General features: G+C 41.3%; 1 protein-coding gene across 1 annotated transcript; it reads left to right on the top strand.

The window, feature by feature from the left end:
* The first annotated feature begins 846 nt into the window (after positions 1 to 846).
* On the top strand, positions 847 to 12762 carry LOC118429572. Its single transcript, XM_035840105.1, has 8 exons — positions 847 to 1020; positions 7734 to 8162; positions 8405 to 8821; positions 8953 to 9020; positions 9297 to 9465; positions 9796 to 9863; positions 10139 to 10307; positions 10659 to 12762. Exons 2-8 carry the CDS (start codon positions 7796 to 7798, stop codon positions 10661 to 10663), a joined length of 1263 nt encoding a protein of 420 aa, XP_035695998.1. The 5' UTR covers positions 847 to 1020; positions 7734 to 7795; the 3' UTR covers positions 10664 to 12762.
* The last annotated feature ends 4878 nt before the right edge of the window (positions 12763 to 17640 follow it).

A 17640-nucleotide genomic window follows, 5' to 3' on the forward strand; every position in this document is an offset into this window, starting at 1 on the left:
ACTTCTGTGTCATTACCATGAAATTTGACGACATTATGACGTAATTTAGATAATAAGGGCGGCCATCTTAGATTTTCACTAATGACGTCATGAAATTAGCATAAATTATGAATTTTGAATCATGAAAATAACCTTGAATTTCATAGAATTTATTTGTTGTTAGAAGACAAGTGTAGGTTACCAAGAAAACATTGTTTAAATCGAAATTGACAATTTTTTGCAAAAATATGCCTTTTGGAATTCCGTTGCCATGGCAACCCCAAAAATGATAAACTTACTTTATTGACTAAAAACGTTTGCTTACTATATTTTGTGATATATTACAAAGTTTCGTAGCTTTAGCACTAGCCGTTCATGAGTTATACGACATAAAAGTTGCTGAGAGCCTCAAAATTCCCCTCTCTGGTAAGAATAGGTTTAGTGCAAAACGTGGTCCTTCTGATCTTTTGCATAAATTATGATGATGAGCTGGAATAAGCAACACTTTTACATGTCAAAATATTCCTCCTACATTGACGAAGCAATATATGTACAATGGTCACCGATAAGAATTGGAACTAAGATTTTATGAACAAAACATTTTGGAGTCCGTTTGGACCCCACTCGGTCATTTTAGTCGCAAAAAAGGTCGGGTGCTTGAGGGTTAAGCGACTAGCGGCACAAAAGAAAATATGGCAACATAATAATACGCAGGGCAGTGTAGGAAAAGACAGGACAAGGTAGGAGAGTGCAGCACAATATACGAGAAAGCAGGACAATGCAACCCAAGAGTATATTCTTTTCCACCTCCGCCTAAAGGTTCTAAAATCGGGTATTTCTATTTGTTTTCACCAACACCAGAGGGCTGCTCTGAGCCACCGACCCTAACGAACACCATCAGGAGCGCCTGTTCCTCCCCCTACACACACGGAGAGAAATGTACGTACGAGTGCACTACAGGGTTCACGCAAGCCTCTGGCAGCAGCGAAAAGACCTGCAATGATGGACAATGGACTGGAATCGACCTCGTCTGTGACTCAGGTATTTCATGATTAGAAGAAGCCAATTTGAAAGAGGCGGTCAACAATGTAAAAGCCTTGACGATGAACTATAACAATAATCTAAGCATAAGGCCACGGCAAGTATATTTTATGGATGACATCCGCGCGCTCATTACTCTTTGTCTGATTTCAGAAAAAAAAAGAATTTTTTTCTTCTTTAGAGATGGTCGACATGAAGAAAAATTACCAAAATGAGCAAATGTGTTGTAGTAATGATTGTACTTCGGAAATGACACTAGCGAGATAGCCATGGCTGAAGGAGTGTAGAAGTGAAACTAGTTCGTTATTAGTTGCAAATGTGGCACCACTATATAGAAGCCATGAGTTACCAACTTTGTTAGGCCCCTTTTCCACTTGACGGCGCTCTCACCGCGCTCTCGCTGCGATGGGAAATTAGCCAGAGCACCGTGAGAGCGCCGCGACGCCAGAAAAGCTGCTCTAGTGGAATCTCTCCGGCGACATAAATTTCTTTATCATGCCATGTTTTTAGCGTAAATCATACAAAACTACAACACTTCGATTTATTGAAAATAGGACTTCAATGACAGATAAAGAACAAATTTAAAACCCAATGTCATAATGCTGGTATCATAAATTGGTGTCATAAACCACTGTTGAGACCCATTGCGCTCGCTGCGCTCGCTGTGTGCTCTGTTGGTGCTCACGGCGCTCGCTGTGCGCTCTTTTGGCGCTTTCTCTGCGCTCATCGTTGGATCGCCGTCCACGGCGCTCTCACGGCGACTGCTTTGAGCAGGTTCAAAACAGTCACGTAGGTAATCACGACCATGGCGACCTTGGAGCTCCCATCGCGCTCTCTGCGCGCTTCCATGGCGACCTTGGAGCTCCCATCGCGCTCTCTGCGCGCTTTCATGACGACCTTGGCGATCCCATCGCGCCCTCTGCGCGCTTCCATGACGACCTTGGCGATCCCATCGCGCTCTCTGCGCGCTTCCATGGCGACCTTGGCGCTCCCACCGCGCTCTTTGCGCGCTTCCATGACGACCTTGGCGATCCCATCGCGCTCTCTGCGCGCTTCCATGGCGACCTTGGAGCTTTTGATGTGTTAAGTCCAGGTATGCAGGGTATGCAGGGTCTGATTGTTGTGATTAGATTGCCGGGCAGGTGCACGTGTGTTAAATCATGTCGATAGATATAGATCAGTATAGGGCAGTGATTGGCAGGTTTGCTGCCGGCTTACCAAAACTGTATATACTCAAGTCTACCTTAACTATTTGTCAACAATGCATTCTTATATTTATTTCCCTTATCATGATAATTCTTGCGGGTGATATTCATCCCAACCCAGGGCCACCCTTTCGCAAGGAAATTAATTTTATGCATATTAATGTTAACAGCCTGTCTGCTGGGTCCAAAATGGACGAACTGTCCGCTATTGTAATTAGATTTAAATTAGATGTAGTCGCTATTTCCGAAACTTGGTTGGGAGATTCTGTTAATTCTGCCGACATATTGTTAAATGGGTTTCAGGCCCCCATTCGCCGCGATAGAAACAGGCACGGCGGCGGTGTGCTCATTTATGTATCTGATGAGATCGCCTACAAGAGACGCCTAGATCTGGAGCCTTCACCTGTTGAATGTATTTGGCTTGAACTCTCCACAGGATGCTCTCGCATCATATTTTCTGTTTACTACCGTCCACCTGGACAGGACTCTGGCACTGCTAATGAATTCATTGACTTATTCATCGACTCTGTCTTTGCAGCTGGGTCCTCTAATTATGACGCTATGATAATAACAGGTGATTTTAATGCCAAACACAATGCATGGTGGGCTCCTGATCCAATTACCCCAGTTGGCATGAAATTATTTCAAGCATCAACTATGTTAAACCTCACCCAGGTGATCAGTGAGCCGACATGTGACCTGTCACGCTCGCCGTATTTGATTGATTTACTGTTTACTGATGTGGGGAAGCTCGTTAAATCAACCATTGTTTTGTCTCCACTCTCAGCATGTCACCACTGTCCGATAATTACCACCTTTAATCTATCTTTAAAGTGCCCAAAGCCCTATGCTCGTACTGTATGGGACTATTCTAAGATTGACCTTAACTTACTAGAAGATTTCTCCTTTGATCCCAAATGGAATGATATTTTCTATTGTCGATGATGCATGTGACAAGCTCGTTGAACTTATATTTGGAGCTAAATCCAAATGTGTTCCTCACAAAGTTATAGTTTATTAACCAAGACCAAGAGACAAACCTTGGATGTCTTCCAGAATTAGATCGTTAATGCGGCAACGAGACAAATTACATAGAAAAAGCCAAAGTATCAAATAGTCCTACATTGTGGTCTTTATACCGCAATGTTAGAAACAAGCTTGTACGTGAAATATCTCTTTCAAAGTCTAACTACTACAACCGTCTCGTTGACTCATTGACGTCTTCTCCTTGTTCGAGTAAGAAGTGGTGGCACATTGTCAAAACATTCTTTTGTAGCAAAGCGAGCTCTACCATTCCGCCGTTAAAGACGTGTCACTCTTATGTAACTGATTCTAGTGAAAAGGCAAGAATGTTCAATAATTTTTTCTCTGCTCAGGCCTCTGTGGATGACACCAAGGCAAGCCTTCCACAAATTGATTACCTTACCGACGTCCGTTTGTCAGAATGTTTTACTACACCTGCTGAGGTTGAACTTTACGCATCGTTTTTAGATATATCTAAAGCATGTGGTTACGACAACGTCGACAACCATTTTCTTAAACTTATATGTCCCTTCATATCTGACAAAATCGCTTATGTTTTTAACATATCTCTTTGCCATGGTGTCTTTCCAGAAGCTTGGAAACGGGCAAATGTGGTTCCTATTTTCAAAAAGGGAAATCCCGATGATGTATCTAATTACCGTCCCGTATCTTTGCTACCTAGCTTGTCCAAAATCTTGGAAAAAATTGTATTTAAACATTTGTATAACCATCTGATGTCCCAAAATTTACTTTATTCTTTCCAGTCCGGCTTTATCCGCGGAGATTCTACTGTTAATCAGATCATTTGTATTACCGACAAAATTTTTGATGCTCTAGATTCAAACAGAGAAGTCAGAGCGGTCTACCTCGACTTTTCAAGAGCATTCGATAAAGTCTGGCATAAAGGCCTTGTTTTTAAGTTGCAAAGAAACGGGGTTGACGGTTCAATCTTAAATTGGTTTTACAGTTATCTCTCTAGTAGAGAGCAAAGAATTGTGATTGATGGTCAATGTTCAGATTGGAGCCATGTTGGCGCAGGTGTACCTCAGGGTTCGGTACTGGGCCCCGTATTGTTCCTTGTGTACATTAACGACATGGTGGATGGTTTAGTTACTTGCCCTTTCTTATTTGCGGACGACAGTTCCTTATTGGATGTCGTGGAAAATCCCAACTTAAGGCCACACCAATTTAATTTCTTGGTTCACGGATTCGCTCGCTCCTATTTTTTGGAAAAAAAAAATAAAAATAAAAATTACCACTCAGCAAATTTTCACCATAAATGAAACCATTCACCAACTTTCTGGTGTAGCAAACATAAAGACTGACACTACTTTTGTAATTTTCAACGAACAGGTGCTGTTATTGTACAGTAATAGTCTTTTGTACTTTTTTCAAGCTGAAAACTTTTTATTCTTTATGTTTTGGATTAGCCCCTACCTTTACCCCAACCATTTTACAATTTCTATTTTTATTTTTATTTCGCCCTCTCGCTCCATATTTTTTATGAAAAAATCCGTGAACCAAGAAATTAAATTGGTGTGGCCTAACAGCCATTCGACTCAATAGTGATCTCATGAAGATATCATCTTGGTCTTCAAGATGGCTTATGGAGCTAAATCCCTTAAAGACCGAAGAAATTTTTATTTCCAAAAAATTGAATCCCCCTCACCATCCACCTCTCTTCCTCAACAACTGTGTTATTAAGTCCGTTAAATCTCATAAGCACATAGGAACTTTTTTAACAACCACCATGTCTTGGGAAATGCAAATTTCCAATGTGATTGCCAAGGCATCTAAACGAGTGTCTGCACTTACCAAATTGAAATTTAGATTACCACGAACAGTACTTGATACTATTTATAAGTCTTTCATCCGTCCTCTTCTTGAGTATGCCGATATCATATGGCATGGATGCACTTTATGTGATCCCCAACGTTTAGAACGTGTTCAGTACGAGTGTGCACTTTCAGTCTCAGGGACAGTAAGAGGTTCTTCTTACTCTTCGCTCCTTGCTGAACTTGGTTGGGAAAGACTTTCTGATCGGCGACACGTTCACTCCTTTGTCATGTTTTACAAGATTGTGAACGGCCATACTCGCCAGTATCTTAAGGACTTGATCCCTCCCGTAGTTTCTGCTTCTACTTCTCATAATCTTCGCAACAAACACAACCTACGGGTACCGATTTGCACTACAAGTCGATACCAAAAGTCTTTCATTCCTTATGCAACGCAACATTGGAATGGTCTTGACATTGCTGTTCGTTCACTTAATTTTTCACTGTACAAAAAACATTTAGTTAAATTAGAACGCCCCTCTATCATTAAACATTTAAGTTACGGTCCTCGATACACCTGCGTCCTCCTTACACGCCTTCGCATCGGCACCTGCAGTCTTAACCATAGTTTATTTATCCGCAAGTTAGCTTCTAGTCCAGTCTGTAACTGTGGGTGTCAATGTGAAAGTGTTGTACATTTTTTGTTATACTGCCCTACATATCAACTATACAGAATTAATTTTTTCGGCAATCTACAGAACCTGCTAGGCAATACTCTTGACTTCAATAGTTTATCCGAATCAGCCCGTATCCATCTACTATTAAGGGGTTCACCTTTCCTGTCACATTCTACAAACTGCAGTATCTTACAGTTAACCCAGTTATACATTGTACATACGAAACGTTTTGCAACTACCTTGTAACCTGACTCATATGTAAATAGCTGTGAACTGTTTGTTTTGATATTGTCATTTTTGTTCTTGTCAGTTATCTTATTTTGAGAGGTGATGTGAATATTAGCGTTCTGCTAGAGTGTATCACCTCTCTGTCCTGTTCTGTACATTGATGTTGAATAAATAAAAAAAAAAAAAAAAATAAAAAAATCGCGCTCTCTGCGCGCCTCCATGGCGACCTTGGCGATCCCACCGCGCTCTCTGCGCGCTTCCATGGCGACCATGGCGATCCCACCGCGCTCTCTGCGCGCTTCCATGGCGAGCTTCGAGCTCCCATCGCGCTCTCTGCGCGCTTCAATGGCGAGCTTGGAGCTCCCACCGCGCTCTCTGCGCGTTTCCATGGCGATCTTGGAGCTAGCTCCCATCGCGCTCTCTGCGCGCTTCTATGGCGACCATTGCGATCCCACCGCGCTGTCTGCGCGCTTCCATGGCGAGCTTTGAGCTCCCATCGCGCTCTCTGCGCGCTTCCATGGCGACCATGGCGATCCCACCGCGCTCTCTGCGCGCTTCCATGGCGACCTTGGAGCTCCCATCGCGCTCTCTGCGCGCTTTCATGGCGAGCTTGGTGATCCCACCGCGCTTTTTGCGCGCTATTGTCAGTTTGAGGTCGCAGAGGGAGCGCCTTGAGAGCGCCGCCCTATAAAGGAAAGCGGGTATTAGTGATACCAGTCGGAAACACTAGGTCACTTTTACTACACCAGTACCTGTCTTGATGTACAAGATATGCCATGTGTTGTCCCTTTTATTCTTGTTACAACGTTTATGGTGTCTATTTTTAAAATGTAGCCATGCTGTTTAATTTCTCCTTAACTCACTATTTTTGCAGTCTAAAGAGGGTGTCATCCATAAAATTTATTTGCTGTCGCCTTAATGGAATACAATTATCTTCGCCAAGGTTATCCATGTAGCTTGATTTGAGAGCTTGAAAGAGAAGTTGTTGACCAATGATGATTATTACTTTTTAGATGCAAATCAGGAGGTGAAATAATTGCATATTAAGAAGTTTTATGAATCAAGTTGGACTCTCCAACATATAACATACGTAACTGAGATAGAGGAGGATTTTGATAGACAACAAATATGTGTCACTTGCACAAGTAATGAGAAAATACTATTGTTCCGTAGCGGTAAAAGAAGGGAACTTATGGATTGTATCATTAGGAGGCTATTATTACCTTAGATTGGGCATCAGGCCAGATCAGTTCTGAACAGTATAATACATAAAGTATTCACAACAGAGCTCCATTTGCATAATTCGTGTGAGACAGATATTAGCTAAAACAGATATGTAGCTTGTAACCATATTTATCAAAAAAATCACTGACCATATTGATTGTATCATTAGGAGTCGTGCCAGGAATGGAATACATGACTTTAGAAACCAATTGGTTTTATGTTTCTGACAGTAACAGTTTGTGGTTATTGTTGGTCGCCCTGCCTGTGATCTGTACCCTAGATGGAGAAATATAGGAGAAATAGGACAATATATTAGAAAGCAGGACAATACAGGAGATTAAGGACAGTATATTAGGAAGCAGGACAATATAGGGGGAAGCAGAACAATATAGGAAAAATCATGGACATTTCGGTAAACTGAGGAGTATATATGAGAAAGCAATAAAATTTCAACAAGGCATTCTTCTTCCTTTCGTAAAAACTTTTAATATAGAGCCTCTGAGGTCTCTGTGTTCTCTTCCTTGACTCTGACCTCTCCTCGGCACGTACAATGAAACCGTATGCACTAATGTTATTTACAGCTCACGCTGCTGACCCAAACATTGCATCAGGAAGAGCTGCGTTTCAGTCTAGTGTTGACTCCATGGGATCCCCCGGTCTAGCTGTCGACGGAAACAGAAGTCCCCAAAGGGCAAGCAGGTTTTGCACAAAAACATCTCAAGAAGACGACCCATATTGGTATGTTGATTTGGGATATTCGGTCACTGTCGACCACGTCACCATCGTCAACCGTCAAGACTCTTTGATTGAGAAGATCACGCCCTTCGACCTCCACGTTGGGGACAGCACTGACGTGACTAGGAACCCGATGTGCGGCGGGCATCATCGCTTCTGCCTGACAGATACCGAGCATGTTGTCCGCTGCGGCGGGATGAGCGGCAGGTACGTGGGCATCAGACTCCCGGGGAAGAAGCGAACCCTATCGCTGTGCGAAGTGGAGGTTTATGCAGGTGGGTAAGGCAGATTTAGACAAATATTGTAATGATGAAAGCAATCATTTGGACAGCGTAACCGTTGGATTTGTTCCAAGTTTTTCCTCACTATTATATCACAGTCTTCTTAACTGAAGGCCTGAATGCTCATCTAGAGCTATAGCTTTAAATCCTTTGAACTGATCATAGTTGTACTCAAGCATGTTTTTCATTACCCCTGTGTGTTGTTATTAACGTTGTCCTATTTTATTTTCTTACAGCTACAAATATAGCTTGGGGAAAACCAACTGTTCAGTCAGACGTCGCATTTAACGGGGTTGCCTCCCGAGCGACTGACGGTTGTAGGGACCCGGACTGGAATAGCGCGTGCTGCACGTCCACTCCGGCGCAGTCGAACCCTTGGTTGCGAGTAGACCTTGGTACCGAAGTCAGTGTCCGGTGGGTGGTCATCATCAACCGCCAGGACAGGACAGGAAGGCGACTTAACCGCTTCGAGCTCTACATTGGAAACGAAGAACGCGTAAAACGGAACCAACCCTGCGGCAGTGTTATTTACATCCCCACTAATAAGAATAAGATTGCCACCAACTGTAACGGGCAAAGAGGGCGATATGTGGGGATCTTTCTGCCTGGCAACAGCCGTACCTTGTCACTCTGTGAAGTTGAAGTTTATGAAGGTGTGTTTGTAAACATTTCTTTTCATCTTTTATGTTTTCTTTAATCATTATGACCCTTTAAAGGTCAAATGAAAGAGAGAGGGAGAGAGGAAGGAGACAGACAGACAGACATTAACATTCTAATTTTTCAGGTACGGTGACCAGAAAGAGGACCTCTGAAGTGCGTGGTACCGAGGGCCAGGATTGTGGAGAACATCAGGTTAGTATGTACAGTAGTGCGGCAGTAACTACATGTAGATAAAGCAGATTTACATCTCACTAGTACTAAGCTTGCTGTTTGGGGCCTGTTAGTAATGTTCAATTTATTGTTTGTTTTTTTGCTTGTTTTTGATAATGCTGGTAAGCTCTGTTCTCTACAATTTGTTAAGCATTTCCTATTGCATTCAATTCCATGCTTGTGCATTGCCATTTCCAAACAATCCCTTGCAATCCAGTGTTTAACATGCACATACAAACGTATTGCTATGTCCAACAGGCAGGAGACACCTGGTTATCTGATGACGGTGAAGAGAACTGCATCTGTGAGATGAATCAAACAGTGTGCTACGAGGTGATATGTGGAGAGGAGGGACAAGACAAGCCATTCCAGGGAAAAGGCGGACTGTGGACCTGTCCGGAGCCGGCAGCTGAGGAAGAGGAATCCGGTAAACAAAGTTTAGCTATCGATCTGAAAACTATTGGAAATAGTCAATAGATGACTACATCTCAGATGCCTACAAAATGCAGACCTCCGTCACTAACCACCATAGCTGTAGTTAAGCACAGATAATAGTGTAAGTGGAAAAACGAGGTTAGGATAATAGTAGTTCACAGTTCCTAGAGTGTCAAAGGTGAAGTTTATAAAGGTAGGTTTGTAAACATTTCTTTTCAGTTTTTCTGCTTTCTGCAATCATTGTGACCATTACTAAGGTTAGTTGAAAGAAAGTGAGGAAGAAACAAACAGACAGACAGACATCAAAATTCTAATTTTTCAGGTACGGTTACCGGAAAGAGGACCTCTGAAGTGCGTGGTACCGAGGGCCAGGATTGTGGAGAACATCAGGTTAGTGTGTACAGTAGCGCGGCAGTAACTACATGTAGATAAATCCGATTCACATCACACTAGTACTAAGCTTGCTGTTTGGGGCCTGCTAGTAATGTTCAATTTATTGTTTGTTTATTTGCTTGTTTTTGATAATGCTGGTGAGCTATGTTCTCTACAAGTTGTTAAGCCTTTTCTATTGCATTCAATTCCATGCTTGTGCATTGCCATTTCCAAACAACCCTTGCAATCCAGTGTTTAACGTGCACATATAAACGTATTGCTATGTCCAACAGCAAGGAGACACCTGGTTATCTGATGACGGTGAAGAGAACTGCATCTGTGAGATGAATCAAACAGTGTGCTACGAGGTGATATGTGGAGAGAGTGGTGAAGACAAGCCATTCCTGGGAAAAGACGGACTGTGGACCTGTCCGGAGCCGGCCGCTGAGGAAGAGGAATCCGGTAAACAAGGTTTAGCTACGGATCTGAAAACAATAGGAAAATGTTTTAAATTGTTATGATACCTGTTCAAAATATTAAGTACAATCATATTTTTTTTTGATAGATGTGAAAGTGTGAGTTTCTGTTTAAAACCAAAATGCATGCTTACATTTTCGTCATATTACTGTTTATCATTGAGAGTGTATGAGGTATAATTCCGCGAGGTTATATCACTTACACATCAGGGAAATGTAGTATCGCGTGAAGAGCTACCACAGGAAAGTTGGAGCCAAAAGGAGTACATAAGTTTTATTTAAAGCAATGTTAACTCTGTTGGATCTGGTTGTTACCAATTGATGTTTTATTTTGCAGGCTAAATTCCAAGCTGATAAGAGCCAGCACTGTTCATCACTTGAAGCGCTCAGCAACTGATGGAACTTTCCAATGAGAGTCAACCTGGTGTGCCTTACGAGGGTAGTTTAATTAGGATTTCGCCTGCCTCCTTCTGGTTATTGTAGAAGACCTAAATTTCAAACGTACAGATATCCATAAAATGCCATACACTTATTCTTATTTTGGAACTTCCGAAAGTTTCTATCAGGGTCCCCAATATACGAGGTGCGTAAAATGTGCTTTTAAAGACTAATTTCACCATGACCAACAGCAATTAAAGTTTTGCACACTTATTACCTAATGATATGCAACAAGTGTCGTTATCTTATATGTCGAATACATCAAACAATAACCAGAAGTTATAGGCCAGGAGAATTTTTATTGAAAAGCTTTATACCTATCATTTACTTTTTCCGAATAACTCTCTAGTCCCTTTTTCCTGCACTATATGGACGCTATTTGCAACAGCTAGTTTTCTGTGACCTACGTCAAATCTACGTTGTCTCAACAGATACTTGCCGTCTTTCATCCCTCCTCTATCAAGTATCGTAATGGTGATCTTTTTTATCTTCTTAACTTAACTAAAGCTGTTCATTTGGTGCCTTCAGTGTATCTGACACTCAATTTTAAATTTCTTGCACACTTCTATACCCTTCTGTATCAAGTATCATAATGGTCATCTTTTCTGATCTTCTAAACTAGAGGTGGCTGCTCATTTGGTGCCTTCTGTGTGTCTCCTACTCCATTTTCGTGCGCACTAATGTACCCTTCTTTATCAAGTATCGTTATTGAAATCTTTTCTGATTTTCTAAACTAGAGGCTGCTCATTTGGTGCCTTCTGTGTATCTCATACTCCATTTTCTTGCACACTACTGTACCCTCCTTTATTAAGTATCATTATTGTAATCTTTTCTGATCTTCTAAACTAGAGGCTGCTCATTTGGTGCCTTCTGTGCATCTCATACTCCATTTTCTTGCACACTACTGTACCCTCCTTTATTAAGTATCATAATGGTGATGATTTCTGATCATCTAAACTAGACGCTGTTCATTTGATGCCTTCGGTGTATCTCATATTTCATTTTCTTGCACACTACTGTACCTCTACTGCGGGAGTATGGAGATACATTACTTACATTATATGTTTTAAAACATATCTTCTAAATTAGTTAGCAGTGTCGACAGCAGTGAGGTTGAAAGTGACGTTTTCAAATAAAAGGAAACGTTCAGTGTTTAGAGTCGTAAATGTAAGTGTTCGAGGTCTTGGAGAAGAGACATCATCTAGAATAAGAGCGGGTCTAAACATTCGAGTTCAGTTGTGCATTGAAAAAGAAAACAAAACCTTTGTCACGATACCAGTAATTTAGTTTTAACTACATTACGGGTAAATCAATGCTGAAAACTATCAAAAATTAGTTTTAATATCTACAGAATAGTAGATTTTGGTCGACATTCCAACAATCTCAAATTGCGTCATTGAAGAAACGTTTCGCCTGCATCAAACAATATTAAGTTAGCATCTTACTTTGAAACAAAACTAAATTGGCTACAATGATAAGCCTTTTCATAAATACTTTCTAACTTGTCTAACATTGCACAATTTACTCCCACAAGACAAGACAATACACCTTTCTTACACGGCAGTCATGATAGATCGAAAACGAGGTCAATGAGGCAAACAGACAAAACGTATTTCTAAATTTTAGCTCAAATTTAGTTATCCCAAAAAACAGACAGATTTTCACATTATAGGATCAAATACTAAATATCATAACTAGCGTTATGCATCAAAAGTTGTAGCACTTTAGAGTAGCTTCCCTAAAAAGATGCATAATAAAAACATAATAATGCAGACATTTGACAGACATGCAGGCATTCTCTGTTTGGTTGATTTCCTAATTGCCCTGCTACCATTGGTTGCCCTGCTACCATTGGTTGAACTGCTTATTATGATGGGCAGTCTTTTGTTTTCCACATTGGCCTCGGTTTAGATCTATCATGGCCGTCGCGTGAGAAAGGTGTATATCGAGGTCTGATGAAAGGATAGAGAGAGGTCATGACCTGTTGTCGTTACAAAAAAAAAGATTATGGTGGGTTGAGGGAGAAAATGGTCCTTAAGCAAACTGTAGAATAGCAATACAATGTAGGAAGTGAGACTGTAACATGTAAATGCAAAGGATGGAAACAAAAACTTTATCTCAGAAATATACATTAAATCGCCAAGCTTTTACCACTAGAAAAACCTAATAACCAAGCAATGTCAAAAGAGACAAACATAACAAAAGATAATAATAAGTCAATTCAGTTCTGTACGGAAAACTTTACTCGAACCCAGTCTTCACTTCCTACAAAATAAAATGCTTACTTTAACAAGGTCGCAGCATTCATTTATTGCCAATTCTGAAGAATCAAATTTTATTTAGATAATCACGTCGTAAACAGCTACACTGCTACCAGTTTAGAGACATGTACATAAGCAGCACAACCATCTTAAAGGGACAATTTTGACCTTAACTTCCTTTAACGTATCAAAAGCTAGATCAATTTTGGTGTTAAGGGTATGAAATAATTATAATTGGTTATGTTAGAACGTTATCTTACAGAGTATTATTAGTCAATAACAGTTTGCTAGTTTATCACAAGTTACTGACCAAAACGTACTTAGTAAGAATACAGATTTCATTGTATTTAGTTTTCCTTTAGTTTTCCCAAGACCTATATTACATCAAAAAGGCATACTCTTCTCTTGCAGTATATCTAGACTTTAATTCAATGTGATATGATTTTCTGGTAGTATAGCTTAAACAACTTCGACTTGAGTTTGAATATGAATGGATTCATATGAACGTGAATTGTCGTCACCGATGTGTATGGCCTATACGTTCCGATGCGGTCTAAAAGACTGCCATTAGAACAAGCGAATACGCTGACATGAAGCAAGAATGTTTTGAGAAACATGCAAAATCGACAACATCTGGAGAGAAGTAGTTACTGATTTTCTTTATTAGCCTGTCGTATATATTCTTATTCAATATGGTGGCAATAAATTGCAGTTTGTGGACCAAATACTTATCGTTCTGGTGTTTTATTCTTAAGTCGGTAATTTGAATATTTATTATGGCATGACCTAAATGATTTGTTTTTCCTTATAAAGATATACCTTTACCGAGGTGAAATAGATTCAAAATAAGAACCAAAAAGAATATCTTTTTTATTGCAGACGAGCATTCATAAATAAGCAAATGGCGTTTTTTTTTCTAAATTTAATATGAATGAAGTAACAGTGAAACAAACATGAGAATGAATTCTTTGTTAACCTGTAATCCGGACTGTTGTCAGGGCCCACACAAGCCAGCTCTTCGGCAGCAGGTATAACATACCCCCGAGGAAATTATGCCGCCGCCCGCTACCATCTTCCCTGAAGGCCTTAGATTCAGTCAGGCGAAATCACATGGACTGTTGTCAGGGCCCACACAAGCCGGCCCTCCGGCAGCAGGTCTAACATACCCCCCGAGGAAATTTTGCCTCCGCCCGCTACCATCTTCCCTGAAGGCCTTAGATTCAGTCAGGCGAAATCACATGGACTGTTGTCAGGGCCCAGACAAGCCGGCTCTTCGGCAGCAGGTCTAACATATACCCCCGAGGAAATTTTGCCTCCGCCCGCTACCATCTTCTCTGAAGGCCTTAGATTCAGTCAGGCGAAATCACACGGACTGTTGTTAGGGCCCACACAAGCCGGCTCCTCGGCAGCAGGTATAACATACCCCCGAGGAAATTTTGCCTCCGCCCGCTACCATCTTCTCCGAAGGCCTTAGATTCAGTCAGGCGAAATCACACGGACTGTTGTCAGGGCCCACACAAGCCGGCTCTTCGGCAGCAGGTCTAACATACCCCCGAGGAAATTTTGCCTCCACCCACCGCCCCTCCCCACAAGTCCATCTTTAATTAGATTCAGTCAGGCGAAATCACCGGAGTGAGCTAAGTTGCTAAGGCGGACATACAAGCTTATACTGCCGATGACGCTTGTCTGGAACAACGGTGGATGGCCTTATGTATCAATGCGGCTTCTAAGACAATCATTAGAAAGAACGTGCGAAGAAGGATGTTTTGAGAAACATAAACCTATCTGCACAGAAGAATTGACGAAATTTTGATACACGCAGCTATCATTGGCCTAATGGTGGCAATCAGTCTGAAGTTTGAATACAAATACTAGTGTTGTCGTTTACTTATGACCTTCGCCATTGATACTAATAATAATCTCCCTGTGTGTGTGTGTGTGTGTGCGTGTGTGTGTGTGTGTGTATGTGTGTGTGTGTGTGAGTGTGTGCATAGCCCCAGAGGTGTTAATTCATTTTTCTGCTATTTGGTACTTTGGTAGGGGATGACAAAGAATAAGTTAGATTATGGGCCAGATAGATGACGAATTGTCAAGCCTTGTACTTATTAAGGCCCCATTTTCACTAGATGGCGATCGCGCTGCGCTACCACTGTGACCTAAATAGGAATATGTGTAGCCTTTGCTTTCACACTATGTATATCATACAAAATGTAAAATTGTGGCTGGGAAGACGACAAAACACACAAAGTGTAAAAGGATTCGTTTCTTGTCTATACAATTCGTTAAGCGATATGTAAAATTCGAGGTCGCAGAGAGAGCGCGGTGAGAGCGCCGTCCTAGTGGAAAGGGGGTATAACGACAGAGAGTTTGTTACCAAACCATGTTACAATCGTCATATAAGTTCCATTTTCAGCATTCTGACTACAACGTTGCGGAATATTTCCCAAAAGTAAAGCGTAGATGGAGTTGGATATTTCAAAGAGAGTTGCCATCATTATTTCGCGTCCTGTTATCTTCCAAGACGTACATAGTAATTAGTAGTCTCTAACAGACTGACTACGCTGGCTATTATAGGGAGAAAAAAAATGCCAGGGGAGTTTTGCTACCAGATTAGTTGGCCGGCCGAACTTGGACCTAGACGTGGACTCCTCTGGCCAATTTCCCGATTTTTTTTGGCCGAATTCTACGATCCCCGCACCCCAGTAGGAAGGCTTGGTGGAGGCTAAGAAATTTGGCACGAACAGCGCGTGGCAAGTCTACACTTGGCATAAATTTTAATACGGGGTCATGGTTCTTGTCAAACAACATGACCTGTAAACAGCTGAATAGCGTCATGTTAGCCTGGGGAAATACGGTCTCATTAACACACCTACTCCTTGCAGAAAGTTCATTATACATGTAGGGCAATAAATGGTCAACATTAGTTTTTCTTATATGTAATTTTATAGAAAAGCTGATGCTTGATTCTATGGATTTTATCCTTTTTAGAAGAGAAAGCCCACTGTCAAGAGACACAAGGGTTGACAGTCTGTTCTCAAATGAAATGAACATATAAAGACTAATAACCTAATATCGGTCCACCTTGTTTTCATTATTACCATTCTTTCATCACAATCTTCCATTTGAACGGATTGCTATCTATGAGATTCGTCCCTTGACAGCTTGTTTAGGCCATGTTTTTTTTGTTGTTGTTATTGGGTGGGCCGACTACTCACTCTTTGCAGCAAGAGGCTGAATTGCGAGGAGCTTACAATAGGCGGGGCTAAATCGCAAGGGTTTGGAGCGAGCTGCCATTTGGCGCCACTCAGGTGACCTCAATACGATAGCAATTGCCCCAGGTGCGGCCAAGGTACTGTAGGTTTTGAACCATTCACACCGCACCATCGCACGTGTGACGGGTTCTTTAACGTGCCTGGGGTATGGCTCTCCCCAGACACGGGACCTCCATTTAACGTCCTATCCGAGGGACGGCACTAGCCAAAGCTAGGTACTCATTTTAACCTAAGTAAAGTGAGGAAGGGCACAAGATCGGTAACACGGCAGCCGGATTCGAACCCGCGACCTCTCGATCACGGGTCGAAAACGCTGCCGTTGTGCGACGCGGTCCCACATGTTGATTTGTTTATATGGATCACATCGTCTGGGAATCCCCAAAATGATGCAAGCTTGCGAATAGAAAAAAAGGTTGAAGTTTGAAAAATGACAAAAAAAACAGAGTACTGAATACCGAACAAAAGATTCTTATTTCTTTGTATACAGAGTCTTCTTCTTTGACATTGGAATTGTCGTTGACTTGAGTATATATTAACTGATATATTTTTCTTTTAATTTACGGCATATATTTACTAATTTCACAGCTGCTTTGTATGATTCAAGTATTGTTGAAAACTCTTTTGTTATTATTGGAAACGGATGAAAATTGATGAGCGCGTCGATGCTATCCATATAATAAGATCAAAAGCGATCTACATTCAGACGTTTACTTTCCTGATGTTACACTTCGTAATCATGACTATCTACTTAGTAGTTTCTGTATGATTGTAAATGCTATGTGTAAACACTGTAATGTCCAAAAAATGGTTATGAATAGTTTTCACTACGGTATCTAGTGTTTTCAGCTGGTGGAATGTGGCCAACGTCAAACTGAACTGCTAACTTGATGACGGATACGCACAAGTCCAAAAAATGGTCTGTTCATAGTTCCATATCTTCCTCATCACAGAGTAAACAACATAGTAAAATATGGAAACGTCAACCACGAAGCAAGTGTTTGCAAATAGAGCTTGGTTTAAGCTGTCCGTGGATTCTTGAAATCTTTTTTTGTCGGTTGGCAAGGTGTATGGAACAAGACAACATGTTCTCCGAGTAAGAATAGAAAAGTTTTGAAGATGATATCACTAAATGTAGTCAGAACGTCCTTCAAATCATCAATTTGTACGACTCAATGAAACAATATGAAAATGTACTGACGATGTGGTGTCGTGCTAGCCCTGGAACCCTGGGAGATGCCTGTATCTAATATCTAATATAAATTAGTACAGGCTCAAGACCGTTTTTAAAGACTGAATTAGGTGACAGGAAGTAACATAATCCGTGACGTACATTTATGGTTTCCTCCGC

Source organism: Branchiostoma floridae, chromosome 13, assembly GCF_000003815.2.
Source record: "Branchiostoma floridae strain S238N-H82 chromosome 13, Bfl_VNyyK, whole genome shotgun sequence".
In the NCBI taxonomy this organism is placed as follows: Eukaryota; Metazoa; Chordata; class Leptocardii; order Amphioxiformes; family Branchiostomatidae; genus Branchiostoma; species Branchiostoma floridae.

What these genes read in the sequence shown, in the direction of transcription:
- LOC118429572 (XM_035840105.1), top strand. Translation starts at nt 7,796, where the DNA reads ATGGGATCCCCCGGTCTAGCTGTCGACGGAAACAGAAGTCCCCAAAGG. An exon ending in CGAAGTGGAGGTTTATGCAG is followed by an intron (nt 8,163 to 8,404) that starts GTGGGTAAGGCA and finishes ATTTTCTTACAG; the next exon opens with CTACAAATATAGCTTGGGGA. An exon ending in AGCTGAGGAAGAGGAATCCG is followed by an intron (nt 9,466 to 9,795) that starts GTAAACAAAGTT and finishes CTAATTTTTCAG; the next exon opens with GTACGGTTACCGGAAAGAGG.